Source organism: Petromyzon marinus, chromosome 28, assembly GCF_048934315.1.
Source record: "Petromyzon marinus isolate PM22_M1 ecotype Great Lakes invasive population chromosome 28, UKy_Petmar_22M1.pri1.0, whole genome shotgun sequence".
In the NCBI taxonomy this organism is placed as follows: Eukaryota; Metazoa; Chordata; class Hyperoartia; order Petromyzontiformes; family Petromyzontidae; genus Petromyzon; species Petromyzon marinus.
Window position 1 is genome coordinate 3,985,302 of NC_133694.1, and position 12,800 is coordinate 3,998,101.

Here is a 12,800-nt window from a genome sequence, read left to right on the forward strand (position 1 = left end):
TTGGTCTGTGATAAGGTAGGACACTGATAAGGGGTTGACAGGTATTTCGGATAGGGATAGGGATAGCATACCTGTAAACCCATACGGTTTACCACGTATTATTATACAGGGACATTGAGTTTTCAGGTCCATACGGCGTACGGTCGTTTGAATATGCGCAACAAAAAAACATGTTTTTTTTCTATTTGTGTTTCTCTCCTTGTGAGGGTGACTTTGTAACGATGAACGTTGAGATTTATAAGGGCACGGGGTGGCCAATAAGGTGTAAATTGGTTTGTGATAAGGTAGGGCACTGATAAGGGGTTGACATGTATGTCAACTGATAATCGTATACACCTGGGGGGGAGAGAGGGGGGTCTCTGTAACCGGTTGCTTACAAGCGACCTGATCAGCGATTTATTGTGACATTGCTACTCAATAGGTTACTCAAGAAACAATTATAATCGCCAATAGCACTGTGGCCCTAAAAGGAACATTACATAATAGGCGATGCTTCGGGCAATGATCCTTCATTGTTCGAAACGGCACTTTCATTGACAAAGTCAAAATTGACGAAGTCAAAATAATGTTACAATTATGCAATAATAGGTGTGCCAATTAAAAAAAATCGGAAAATAGTTTTAAGCTTGAATTCTTTATTAATGTGCTATGAAGAATATACATTTTCCAAATCGTTGCCCGTTATATATAATTACCTTTCAAGGCCGCAGGATACTATCTACGTGTTATGCTAGACATGCGTGCCCAGACACTCCAGCCATGCCTAGATGCGTCCTCGTTGCGTAACGTCTCGCTCAGATGTTCGGACAAAGCAGCCCGTGGCGGTCATTAAGCTTTGCGGTTTCGAGAGCCTTGTGGTTGTGCACCTGATCTCTTGGGTGTGGGCTCGGCCGCATTGTGGGAGAACCAAATCTCGGGCGGTAGGGCTGGTGGAGACTGACCGACCCCCCTTTTCCCCGACCACGTCTAATGTATTTCATCGTATACACATAGTGGTGAGAGCTAGAGCAGAATGCATGATGTCCGCTGTGACATCACAGCGTGCTCTGTGATGTCACAGCGTATGGCATCACTTTATCTAGTGTCATCTCAACCAACGTCCAGCCACTTTAGGAATCCGTGTATCTCTTCACAACTCTTCTCATTTCTCGCTCATTCCTGTGGCCACACCTTCAACGTCATCATGTCCAATACCACCACTCGCATCACCATCGCATCTGTCACTTTTTGTTTTATATTTTCCATCCATAAGCCACCTCCTTCCAGATCCAAACTTACCATCCACCTCAACCATACACCTTTCTCCTTCACAACTCTATCCCTCGACACTGTTTAATGCACCCCAAAGGCCTTCTCTTGATCACAAACATTCGAAAGACAAATTATTCTTCCAGAACCTCCCCAGCCCCATAAATTCCTCGAGAAAATGTTATTAGGGCCATAAGAATATCCATAATGGGACATTTGGAAGAACGGCGTATATTAGCTGTTGAGTGCGTAATGTTCACTACTTTAAACAAGGGATTTTGGGGTCCGTGGCATTGAAAAAAGGGCACACTCAATATTGATGAAATCGGGCTGTTAAGGACATTAAAAGTCACATAAATCTAGGAATTCTAATGACAAAAACACATACATTTACAGGAATCCCAAGTGTCATGTGTAAGACTGGTCCATAAACGACATTGATAGTCCTGTAAATCTTTGGTATCCTGAAATTGTAAAGTAAAAACAGCAACCATGAATGTCCTCTGTAAGCGAAGTCCAATGAGGACCTTGAGTATTGTTGATGGAGGCTCAAGAGCTCCTGCTTAATTAAATAACAAACAAAAACTCGAAACATTCGTTGAATAACCCTGCTCTAAAAGGTGAATAGGCAACGTTTCGGGCAATGGTCTTTGACATGGTCCTTCATAATTAGGGTCTGAACAAGAGACCATGGGGGAACTCTGTATTTACTTATAAAGAGTGGAATTAAACACACACATACGCAAAATCCACAACATTAAATTCTTTACAGCCGCGGCATTTCTCATGGGAACGAGAAAACCGCGTCCTCTGCACAAAACAAATGAACCACGAATCGTAAATAAACAAAATAAAAAATAAAGAAACACAAATTTAAATTAATAAAACAAATCCTCACTATTGCACTACCGAGACACGGCTCTCGAAATACGTAAGCCGCATCGGCAAGCCGACGCCGGCCATTGGTCGGGGGCCGTGCGCGTGACGCGGTGCGCACCAATGGGGAGGCGGCGCGCGCCTGTCCGTTGTGGGAAATGTGGACGGGGGGTGCGGCCCGATCGCTGAGCGGGCGGGCGGGTTGATCAGCGGCGGCGGAGGAGGCGGCGGTGCAACTTCTCCTGGACCCCCCCGCCGCCGCCACCGCCTTGGAATCGGCGACTTCTTCCCCCTCGTTCGAGCGGCTCCTTCTCTGCGCCGGTGCAAAGGAAAGTGAGGAGGAGGCGGAGGAGGAGGTGGCGGCGGGGAGCCCTCGCTGTGCGGCCGCCACCGCCGCCGCCACCACCACCAGCAGCAGCAGCATCAGCAGCAGCCGCCACCAACCATCACCATGGCGGGGGAGACGAAAATCATTTATCACATGGACGAGGAGGAGACCCCGTATCTGGTGAAGCTGCCCGTCGCGCCCGAGCGGGTCACCTTGGGGGACTTCAAGACGGCGCTCAACCGCCCCACGCACAACTACAAGTTCTATTTTAAGTCCATGGACGTGGATTTTGGGTGAGCGCCTCGCGTTGCATTGTAAAGCGTTAGTGGTGGTGGTGGGAGGGTTTGATTGCGGGGAGACGAAGGGGTGGTGGGGGGTAAGGTGGTGGTGGTGGTGGTGCTGAGTAGGGGGGGGTGAGGAGAAGGGGGGGGGGTGTTGGTGACTGGTTGCCGATTGCATTTCGCAGAGCGGATGCGCCGCGCTAGATGTTACGCCTCGTCATGTCCGCGGCCGATGGCCAATGGGCGTCGTCGACACGGCGCGCGGCGCCTATCTGCGCTGGGCAATGCAGAGCGCCGATCTCGCCGATCCGTTTTGTGTTGCGTCGGCGGCTGTGCGTGTGTGGTGGGTTGGGGGGGGCCCTTTTGCATTTGGTCGCGCGCACGCGCCAAGCTACGGCGCCGATTGGTCGGCGGCAAGCCGCTCGCCCAATGGGGAGGCGGCTCGGCGCCACTCTTCGCCCATGCGGACTGCGGAATGTAAAGGGACCGGCCGAGCGTCTTCCTCCATTTTATGTTGTGTGTGTGAGCGGGCGAGGCTCTCTTCCCCTCCCCTCCCTCCTCTCTCTCTCAAACCACGACCGCCACCACCCTGGCCAGACGTTAATTCTTAAGAGATGTTTGACAAAGTAACGTGGTGGAAGGTGGCGGTGGAGTAGGCGGAGGTTGGCCGTGCCGGGGTGGTGGTGGTGGTGGTAGGGGGGGGGGGTCTCGGTTGCTACATTCCCTCTCATCATTGACGCCTCGCTCGCTCCCCTCCCTCCCTCTGCCATGTGATGTCACTCAATTACATCACCGGCAAAAAGAGTAGGCCATTGTGAACCTGCGTCTGCAGCCCTAATTGCCCCCTCCCCCCCTACATCTCTACGTGGTCAGCATTGCCCCCCTCCCACACCCAAAGTTCACGTGAGGTTAAGTTGTAAATGACGCGGTGCAAATCAGGTGGGGCACATCGATTTAAATCACCCACCCTCCAACCCCACAAATTGCCGGTAGTGGAAATTCCACATTGTTATGGCGCGTGCAAGGTACACGTACTATCTCGGACAGCGACTGTGCGTGCTGACTTGAGAACTACATAGTTTCTGGTGGTGACGTGCCCTGAACAGCCCGAGTCTCAAAATCTCTTCTTTCCAGAGGGCTCTGTATTGGGATGCCTGGGTGCAGGCGTGTGGACATTTATTAAGGAGTGGCACGATGTGGGAGAAAACCTGAATTATTAGAGTCAATGTGCCCAAAGATTTTTTAATTTGTTGGTACAGAATCTTTTTTTTTTTAGAATCAGAATATTTATTTATCCTGGAGGAATCCGATAGGCTACGAGGCTCTTTTTCACCGATGTCCGGTCGTACGACTTGAGGTGGCATTACTTTACAGGTTTCCAGATTCTTTGCATCCATTCACAGTGAATTACGTGAATATCGCTTGAAACGACTGGGGTACAAAGTAATTGACCCTTATTCGCTGTATGAATAAATCCGAACTGCTATTTTCTCTTCTGGCCCATGGACTTTGAGAATAATGTATGGCCGCGGCTGAATTAAGGCTTCTCCCAAGCTTGGTTAGTTGTGTGGGTTTGTGAAGAGTGGAACGATTCAGATAGCAATCACAGCCCATTTCGGGCTATTGCTTGGAATCAAACTCAGGTGGTCGGTTCATAGCGCAGTGCCATTATCAATGAACTACTGCTCTCCCTGATCGTCCAGAGAAAGCCCACGTATGTTAGAGAGGTTAACATTCACATGTCTGCACAGATGGGTTCAAAAAGATGTTGCTTTACTCTCATCTGTTGATCTTTGAGTACAAGTCTAAAACAGCCGCTGCTTGCCAGGGAATCTCCCATGAATCTACTAACCAGGTTCAACGCAGCTTAGCTTCTGAGATATGATCATTCAGGATGGTGTGTTCCTCAGCCAAACAAATGTAGATTCAGTTGTCATTTTAGACCTTCGGCCTATGGTTCTTGCAGACTGTTTTCTAGGTGTATTTGTTTGAGCAGGAAAACCGGTTTTTTACTTTATGAGTCACATCGGCAGGGTCAAGCAAGTTAAATAAACGTTGCTCATTTGTCAGACATGCACACAGCACAACAACAGCTGATCTGGAGTGTTACAATATTACATTTAAGATCCTGTGGCATTAATAAACTACTGCTGATTATTATAAAACATGCAGTTGATCTTATTGTATCGCTTTAATGTAAATGATTGAGAAAAAGCTTTAACCTTTGTTACTTTCAGAGGCATTCATTCCGAGATTAACAGTTTCAGTAGGAATGATTTTGTTAGCCTTTTTGGGTATCGTCCTGTTAAAGCGAGCTGTTGTCCAAAGTCAGTCATTGGAATTCCACGTTGCTATGTCAGTATATCCACAGCGCTATAATGACTGTTAACTTTGTACTAAATTGTGTAGCCTTCACTGGTTGGGAATAATTTTACAAACTTGAGTAGGGATGATGATGATGATGAGCTGGTGATGATGAAAATGATGAAGGTGATAATGAATGGCGGTGATAGTGGTGGTGATGGTTGTTTGATGATGGTGGTTGTGTTTATGATTGTGGTGATAATTATAACGTTGACAATGGGGGTGATGTTGACGGTTGTGATGATGATGCTGGTGATACTGGTGTTGATAATTAATAATAGATGTGGTGATAATGATGGAAGTAGTGGTGATGTGGTTGAAACGACCCCGAGCAGAAATTCTACTCGGCACTTTTGTGCGGAAGTCTGCTTCTCTTCCAGCGTGACTATGTATTATTATATTTTACTGTACAGTTGATTTTCAATACACTTTTAAATGAAGGCCTCTCGACCCATTATCATCATGAGAGTTGTTTGACCATACTGAACGCTGGTTAGTGCTAGGTTGTTGGACGAGGGTCCCGGGACTGGTTCATATATCACTCGGCGTTGATGTTACCTGTAGCCAGGAAGCAAACTCGGGGTTAGATCGCGTAAATATATAAATGTGCCGTTAAACTCACCACCACCACCCGACAAAGCCAATTATTAAGGTTTGTCACGTAAACAGAACATGCCAATTCGTTACTAGTACAGCACAACGGTGCGTTGGAGAGCAAAGCCAGTCATTACAACTAGCTTCAGATGAACCTGTATTATGGATTATATTGGTCGCGAAAGCCTACGTGTTAAACCAAGCAAACTCAGGTCGCCGGATTCGGATTGGATTAAGATGACCGTTGCTGCTTCTCCACTCCACTGATATGCAGTGTTGTCGTAATGTAGTTTATTAGGAACATTAAGACAATGGGCTGTCATCTCACTTTGGGTGAAATATGTTAACCAGTTTATTTCAAAACGCTAACCCTTACGATTGAATGTGCTCTGACCACTTTCTAAATTAACATGTACATTAAAAAAGTGGGTGGCATATCACTGACACATTGATCATGTTTGATCAAGGGAGGCCTTATATAAGACGAAGGCAGATAACTGAGTTTCGTTTATAACCACGTGAGAGGCGAACGACACATGTCTCTTAACAATAGAAGACCCGAGGAGCAAAGAATGTACGCAGAGTCTCTGTGCCGGGGGGTGGTGGGGGAAATGAACAAGACGGTCGACACATCGGCAAGATGAAAATAGGTCTTCAATTTGGAAAAATAAAAATAAATTGTACATGCGACATGCATAATTAATGTAACGCAATCACGAAAATAAAACCTTGGTGACAGAACACACTTTATTACAAGCATACATTACGCTGGACCATTGCTCTGAAATAAGTACAGCACATAGGTTCTTAAAATGAACAGTAAATATGACTAACAATGTGGATGACTAACAATGACGGCTGTCTTAGCCTGGTGAGTCGAGTTACTCCGGGTGTAACGCTGACCCCTCCCCCTCCAGTGATTCAGCCGTGATGTGATTAAAAATAATCAATTCTTTATGTTGTATTATGTTTAACGTCTTGCTGGTATTGTTTCATTTTTTCCCGTCTCATTTGCACAATTTTGTCTGCACCGTTTAACCCAAATGGAACATTAGTCCATCATGTTGACATAATTTTCACGAATTGGAAAAAATATATTCTTACACACGCCATTTGACGTGTGTAACATGAACCCTAAGTCTCTAAATGGCTAAATCGATGTGTCTTGAAACCGTGGTAGCGGCCACCCACATTGTGCTTGTGGCCCACGTCCCGCGCTACCGTAATGAGCGTGTTGCTCGTGTCCGCCTGCAGGATGCATCACCATGCTCTGCGTGCGCATCTCTTTGAACTTTCCATTTTGGCCAGAGCACACAGCTGCTCTTCGCTGATGAAACCCGACGAGGTCAAAGGTTAATCTCGGCTGCTGTAGCCTGGCGGTGCTGGGAGGCATGTCTGCGTCTCCAAGCCACACCGCCTTTCCATGCATGGTCCCCTTGTATCATGTCAAAAGTCAGCAACAGGCCATGCTCCCAAATGCGGTTTTCCTTTAAACTTTACTGGAAGAGTCACTCGCCTGAAATTTTAAATTGGCCTAAGCTGGGTGGCCCCACTGTACTAGAGAATAGTGGAATTGCTTTCGGGGGCATGTAGTGCACATGTAAGATGTTTTTTTTTGTCGTGGGTATGTGTAATCCTACTGAAATAAATATATTCCCTTGTCGATGGTGATGTGGAGGGAATGCTATTGTCCAGATTCTGTTATTTGCTTTTTTTCTGTGGCTATTGCTCCTCTTGTCCACGAGGTTATCTGCAGATAATGCAGATAAGAGGATGGATTATCTTTCCAGGTCTGTGTGGCTCCTCTTATCTGTGTAAAGGCTCCGATAATAAAAATTATTTATTACTTCAGGTATACCACTTCCAGGTGGTTCGTCATCGACATCATCGTCATCCGGTAGCGTTTCCACACCTGCTGTCGATGCGAATTCCCTTAGACCTCTTCTGATCTTGCACCAGATTTTCTGTTGTTTTTATTTTTAAACTCAAATGTGCCAAATCTTTGTCGTCTTCCCCTCTGGTCATAGCTCTTCCTCTTATCAGTCTTCCATGTGCCAGTTTGCATTACATCCCTATTCCTGGTTATCTCTGCAGAATGCTTCCTTAGTAGCTGTCCAAACCATTCTATTTTCTTCTTCTTCTTCGTGATAATAAGACGAACTGTCTTATGTCTTGGTTCTGTTTCTGACTTCGTTGTCTACTTTCATTCATCAGTTGTTTCGTAGGATCTTACGATAGGCAACGCTGTATCGTCTTATCCGCAGATTAAAGCGAATGGAATGCATTTGCAGCCAGTTCTGAATGACATCTATCTGTGGGTACTAATAAGATCATGGGGTTTGCAGAGATGAATTTGGGGTACTGATCATAGTTTTCGCAGAACCTAGGTCCTGAGATGATGTGGGTTCTGCAGAAACTCACAGCTCCCCATTTTCATGAGTTAACACTTGCGTCCTTAGGCTGTTGCTGCCACATAGCAGTTTGCACTTGGCAGTTGGATGTGGCGCTTACGACCAAAGCCGCTGGCGTTTGTTCTCCAGTGCCTCACACGTTGCTGCTTGCGCAGGTCAACACCCGCGAGGTCCCTTCATCTGTTGGGATGTGGGCCGTGGTATTTTCTCATGAGGTTGCCCGCTGGATCCATCGTCGCACGTTGCACATCGCCACAGCCGATGCTTTTCATGTCCCATGCCCTCGGAAGAATACACTTTTATCGCGTGCCCTCGTTGATTTTTCTTGGCGGTAGTGCTGCTTGTCTTCTCTGCTGGTGAGCTCTGGGGAGGAAAAACATGCGTGCTCCCTTGGTGGCTGTTGAGAACCAAACTCTACTGAAATGTGCCAGTGAATGACATTGGTGAAATGCATTGCCGCTCGCTCTGCTCGGTCTTGATTAGCAAAGGCAGGTTTTAAATGAAGTGCGATTTGGGGCGGTGCCTTTGGAGCCTCGTGGTTTTCTAACAGTTATTGCACATTTATTATGCCAAAGGCATCAGGCCGTTGTCTGCATTAACTTGAGTGAGAATCTGTTGAGACAATACGTCTATTGCAAACATTTAGCTGAAGCAATGTTTCGGCAAAGTTGACGAGTGTAGCTTCGTCCTTTCCTGAAATCTGGCCCAGTGTTGCGGTTCCACTGTCAATATCATCGGCCATGATCGATCCACTGCTCGATGTATGCCTCCTTCAAGTTGCTCTGATCTCTCCTGATTTCAGCACCTGCAACACCAGCTGACCTCATCGCTCCTTCTCCGTGGTGGACACCTCACAGTTGGTTGTCCTTCCCACGCACGTCCGATTAGCACGGTTGGCTACGTATGGTGCGAAACAAGTTCAACATACACCCATATGGACTGTGTTGGCTGCGACTTCATCGTTGGGCTTGTTCACTGGCCATTGTCCCTTACTCACGACGCTTGCAGCCCAAGGCCACTTTCTATTATTAGCAGTCAATATGATGTTTCTAACTTGCATATGTTTTCCAATCCTGTGTGTTCTATGTTGTCTCTCAATGGACACACTGTATGTGGGCGAATAGTGGTGGGGTTTTTTTCTTTTTCGGGATGAAGACATGGGCCGAATTGTTTTTCGTGGGCATTCAAATGATGCACTAGGTTCATCAGTTTGAAATCATATTTCAGCTGCTCGCAATGTATGCATCGAATTGTGTGTGTGTGTGTGAGAATTTATTCTTTGTAATTCATGCAAATTAGGACAGTGATATTGTGATGTGATGTGCTTACGCGAGCAGAGCAGTCAAACCTTATATTCTTTGGGTCTTTCGGTAAAGCCACGTAGATAGACAAGTAAACCTTGTCCGAATAAGACGAAACAAATGAGAAATGGGGAAAATAAGCTATAAAAATAAGAACGGAAAGCATCCGTTAAATTTACATGAGGATGCACTTTCTCTTCGATTTATTTTTCTTCTTGTTGCGGAAAGCATCCGTTCTTAATAGGAATTCTGAATTGTGATGAATCATTGGATTTCTGGGGTGCTTTATTGGACGGTTGTTGCAGTCTTTATGAAGCGTGGGTTTTCAAGAATTGCATGCCTCCTGTGGTTATCGATAAGGAATTACAATGCAATTTGGATTCATATAGCATCTACGTGTGACTGCATGGCAAGACGCTGCACAAAAGCAGTGTGCGTATATATATTTATGGGCTAGTCAAAAGTAAGAGGTCTTGAGCTTGTTCTTGAAGAGGACTGGACATCACAGATAGCTGGGAGAAGGGAGCAACGAGCGAATGAGTGACCGCCCCCTGAGCAAAGCTTGACTGGGGCCTTTGACAGAAAGCCTTATGTGCATTAGCAGAGCAGAGCGCGATAATACGGGAGTGCGGTAGGAGAGTGTGGAGGGAAACGGAGTGAGAAGAGAGGTGAAGAGCTAGGCCGAAGTAACCCCTTAGAGCATCTTAAAGATGGTGAGGGCGATCCTGAAAGTGATGGTATGGATCGGTAGCCATTGGGAGCGCTCGTAGTATTGTGGCCATGTCGTCTCGTTTACGGGGGCAAGCTAGTTGTGTGCGCGCTGTCATTACATCGTTTACGTTGTCGTGGCTTAGTGTCGACTCGTGTCAACACGGTGTAGTGGCAGCACGTCATCGTGTGCTCAGGGGGGGTGCAAAAAAACTGCATCGAGTCGCACCCTGCATTATGTTTGTTCGGCAGGGGGGTGGCCAGGGTTTGGTGTGGCCGTCGTGTCCTTGAAAGGAACCGGTAATACGCTCGGATCGGGCAAACGCTGACGGCGCGTTTGCAGGCCCTGTAGAACGAAGAGCGGGCTCATCTTAATGGTCACGGGGAAACTAATCTGTGTAACAGTAATTGGGTATGTTCCTGCTTTGCCAATCTGTTTGATTGTGATTAAAACTTGAACTGGGATCGATATATCGATTCCATTACTTTTCTAGTCGGTATTCGATTAATCGTACGATGGACTCATTGGGCATGCCCGCGATATTGTTACATCTTGAAAGCGAAGCAGACTTGAAACTGTTTCGTGCTTGAATGGAAGGCTGTATGGGTGTTGTAGGTTTGAGCTGCAAGGTGGCCAGGTTATGACAGACGACAATGAATTGAATCTCAAATTGTGAGGAGTGTTATTCCGTCATGCATGGGTTTTCTCTGGACGCTCTGGTTTCCTCCCACACACCAGACACCCATTGAGACTTTCCTCGTGGTATGTAAAGGGCGTTATTATCTTGTTTACGAAACGTTTAACCTTTAGGCTCTGACTGGCACTCTGATCATGATTAGATTCATGTCCTGTTGAAACAGCCGAGCGACGACGAGTAGGTTGAGGGCCTTGTTAATTATTGGCTTGAAGACGTCGAGGATTTGCTACTGTACATAAGGGCAATCTTAATTTCAAATGAGAAGAGGCGTTGAGATGAGCTGACATGTTATATCGAACAGGAATCCCATGATAATGCGTATAAAGAGATGTTTTATTTGGCAAGGACGCAACAGGAGGTCTCAGCATGGTCTACATTGCATGATGACGGCACCATGAGTGCTTATGCGCGCGTGTCGTCGACAGCCACCACCTCAAGAGAGCCGAAAGTACATCCTTGCTGATTGCAACATACTTGTGCTTACATCACGATCATACTGTGTTCAGCCTGCACATATTTCCCAGGCAGACGGGTTTCCTTCCGCGCCAGCCACAACAGCGAGTGCTTGATTCAGCTCTCCAACAGACCTATTTTTGTCAGAGATGACGAGGTGCGTTGACATCAGGCGGGGGATGTCACATTAAGCGGCAATGAGGGAACAATGCGTGGAGCCTCTGTCTCAACTGAAATGCACTCAGGTAAATTACCGCTGCCGGAGAGCCCCCCCCCCTCCACGCGCGTTGCCGTCACCGGTGTGCACTTGTTGGCGAGACAGCTTGTATACGCCATACGGAGGCTTGATGAAATTACAGAGAGATGGCCAGACAATGCACTTCCGCGTAATGTCCGCGCGATTGCGGGCTGTTGTGCTGGATGCTGCTTGCAAAGGTGCAGCACAGGCAATGGAAGAAAATGGAGGATGGTGCTTTTTGTATTGCTCCAGACGGATACTGCATTTAAGCTGGACCCAAAGAGTGACCAACGTAAAAGTAAGAAAAAGATTGCACATAGAAGAAGACCCTTATGATGCAGGCCGTGATGAGAAGATGGCTGGCACTATTTGGACGCATGTATGATGGATCACAACAGGAATATTAAAAGTGTGTTGTTGGGAAAAATGGAAGGAACCACCAGAAACAGAGGAGGAAGATCCAACAGAGAATAGCTTGATGACATAAGAGATTGGTGCCAAAAAGATGTGACACTACTTGAACATATTGGTAGAAGACAATGGAAGTGTAAAACATGACGATATGTGCAGTGGACATCTACGGGCTGTCTGCCCATGGATCGTGATGACGATGAATGCTTTCTGTATATTTTTCTTCCCGTTTACAGCTTTGCAATGTCCCGCACAAGAGCTGAACCACAACAGTTGTTTTCTTTTCTTATTAATCGTTTTTTTTTAATCCGCCGGCAGATGTCTCTTTACAAATCGCCGTGCAGTGGCATGGCGTGTGCGCCTATAATTGATTGTAGTTGTAAGAGTGCAGTGGGGTATTTTTTTTTAAATCCATTTTTCTCGTAATAAAGTATGATTTTTTTTTGTTTACGGAGAGAAAGGGAGAGAGGAGATCGATGGAAACAAACGGAAATCCTGCCTTGGATTTCCCAATGGTGGGGGCCCAGGCTGCCGCAACTTGCTCCGGCCAGATTGAACGCAATTGTTCCGCAAAACTCTCACCCAGAAAAGTTGCATGAAAGCGTAATAAACCAATCGATTAAAATCTGGACAAAATGTTTTTTAATGCCATACCTGCAACCGCGAAACAATATCGCCGATAAAATGTCTCCTTGAAAAGTTTAATCGCTTTAAGTTCTGTACGATCTTTTTTTTAGGTCATTCTGATTAACTCTGCAGTTGCAGCCATTTGTGTTTCGGTAGGCCCCTGGTTTTTTGTGCATTTGCTCGAGTGGCTGCCAACTGTTCCAGTTTGATGAAGCGTTCTCTAATGTTTCAGTGAAAATCTTTTTTTACCATTCCTTTTCGT

General features: G+C 46.4%; 1 protein-coding gene across 2 annotated transcripts in view; it reads left to right on the forward strand.

Moving 5' to 3' along the window:
* The first annotated feature begins 2,266 nt into the window (after positions 1-2,266).
* The window catches only part of DVL3 (dishevelled segment polarity protein 3), a 56,319-nt gene continuing 45,785 nt past the window's right edge, over positions 2,267-12,800 (forward strand). The window contains exon 1 of one of the 2 annotated variants that reach the window (XM_076070278.1): positions 2,267-2,745. In XM_076070278.1, the coding sequence (XP_075926393.1) occupies positions 2,576-2,745 (170 nt within the window). In that variant the 5' untranslated portion in view covers positions 2,267-2,575. The remainder of the gene's footprint in view (positions 2,746-12,800) is intronic. The other variant, XM_032962203.2, reaches the window with a different exon arrangement.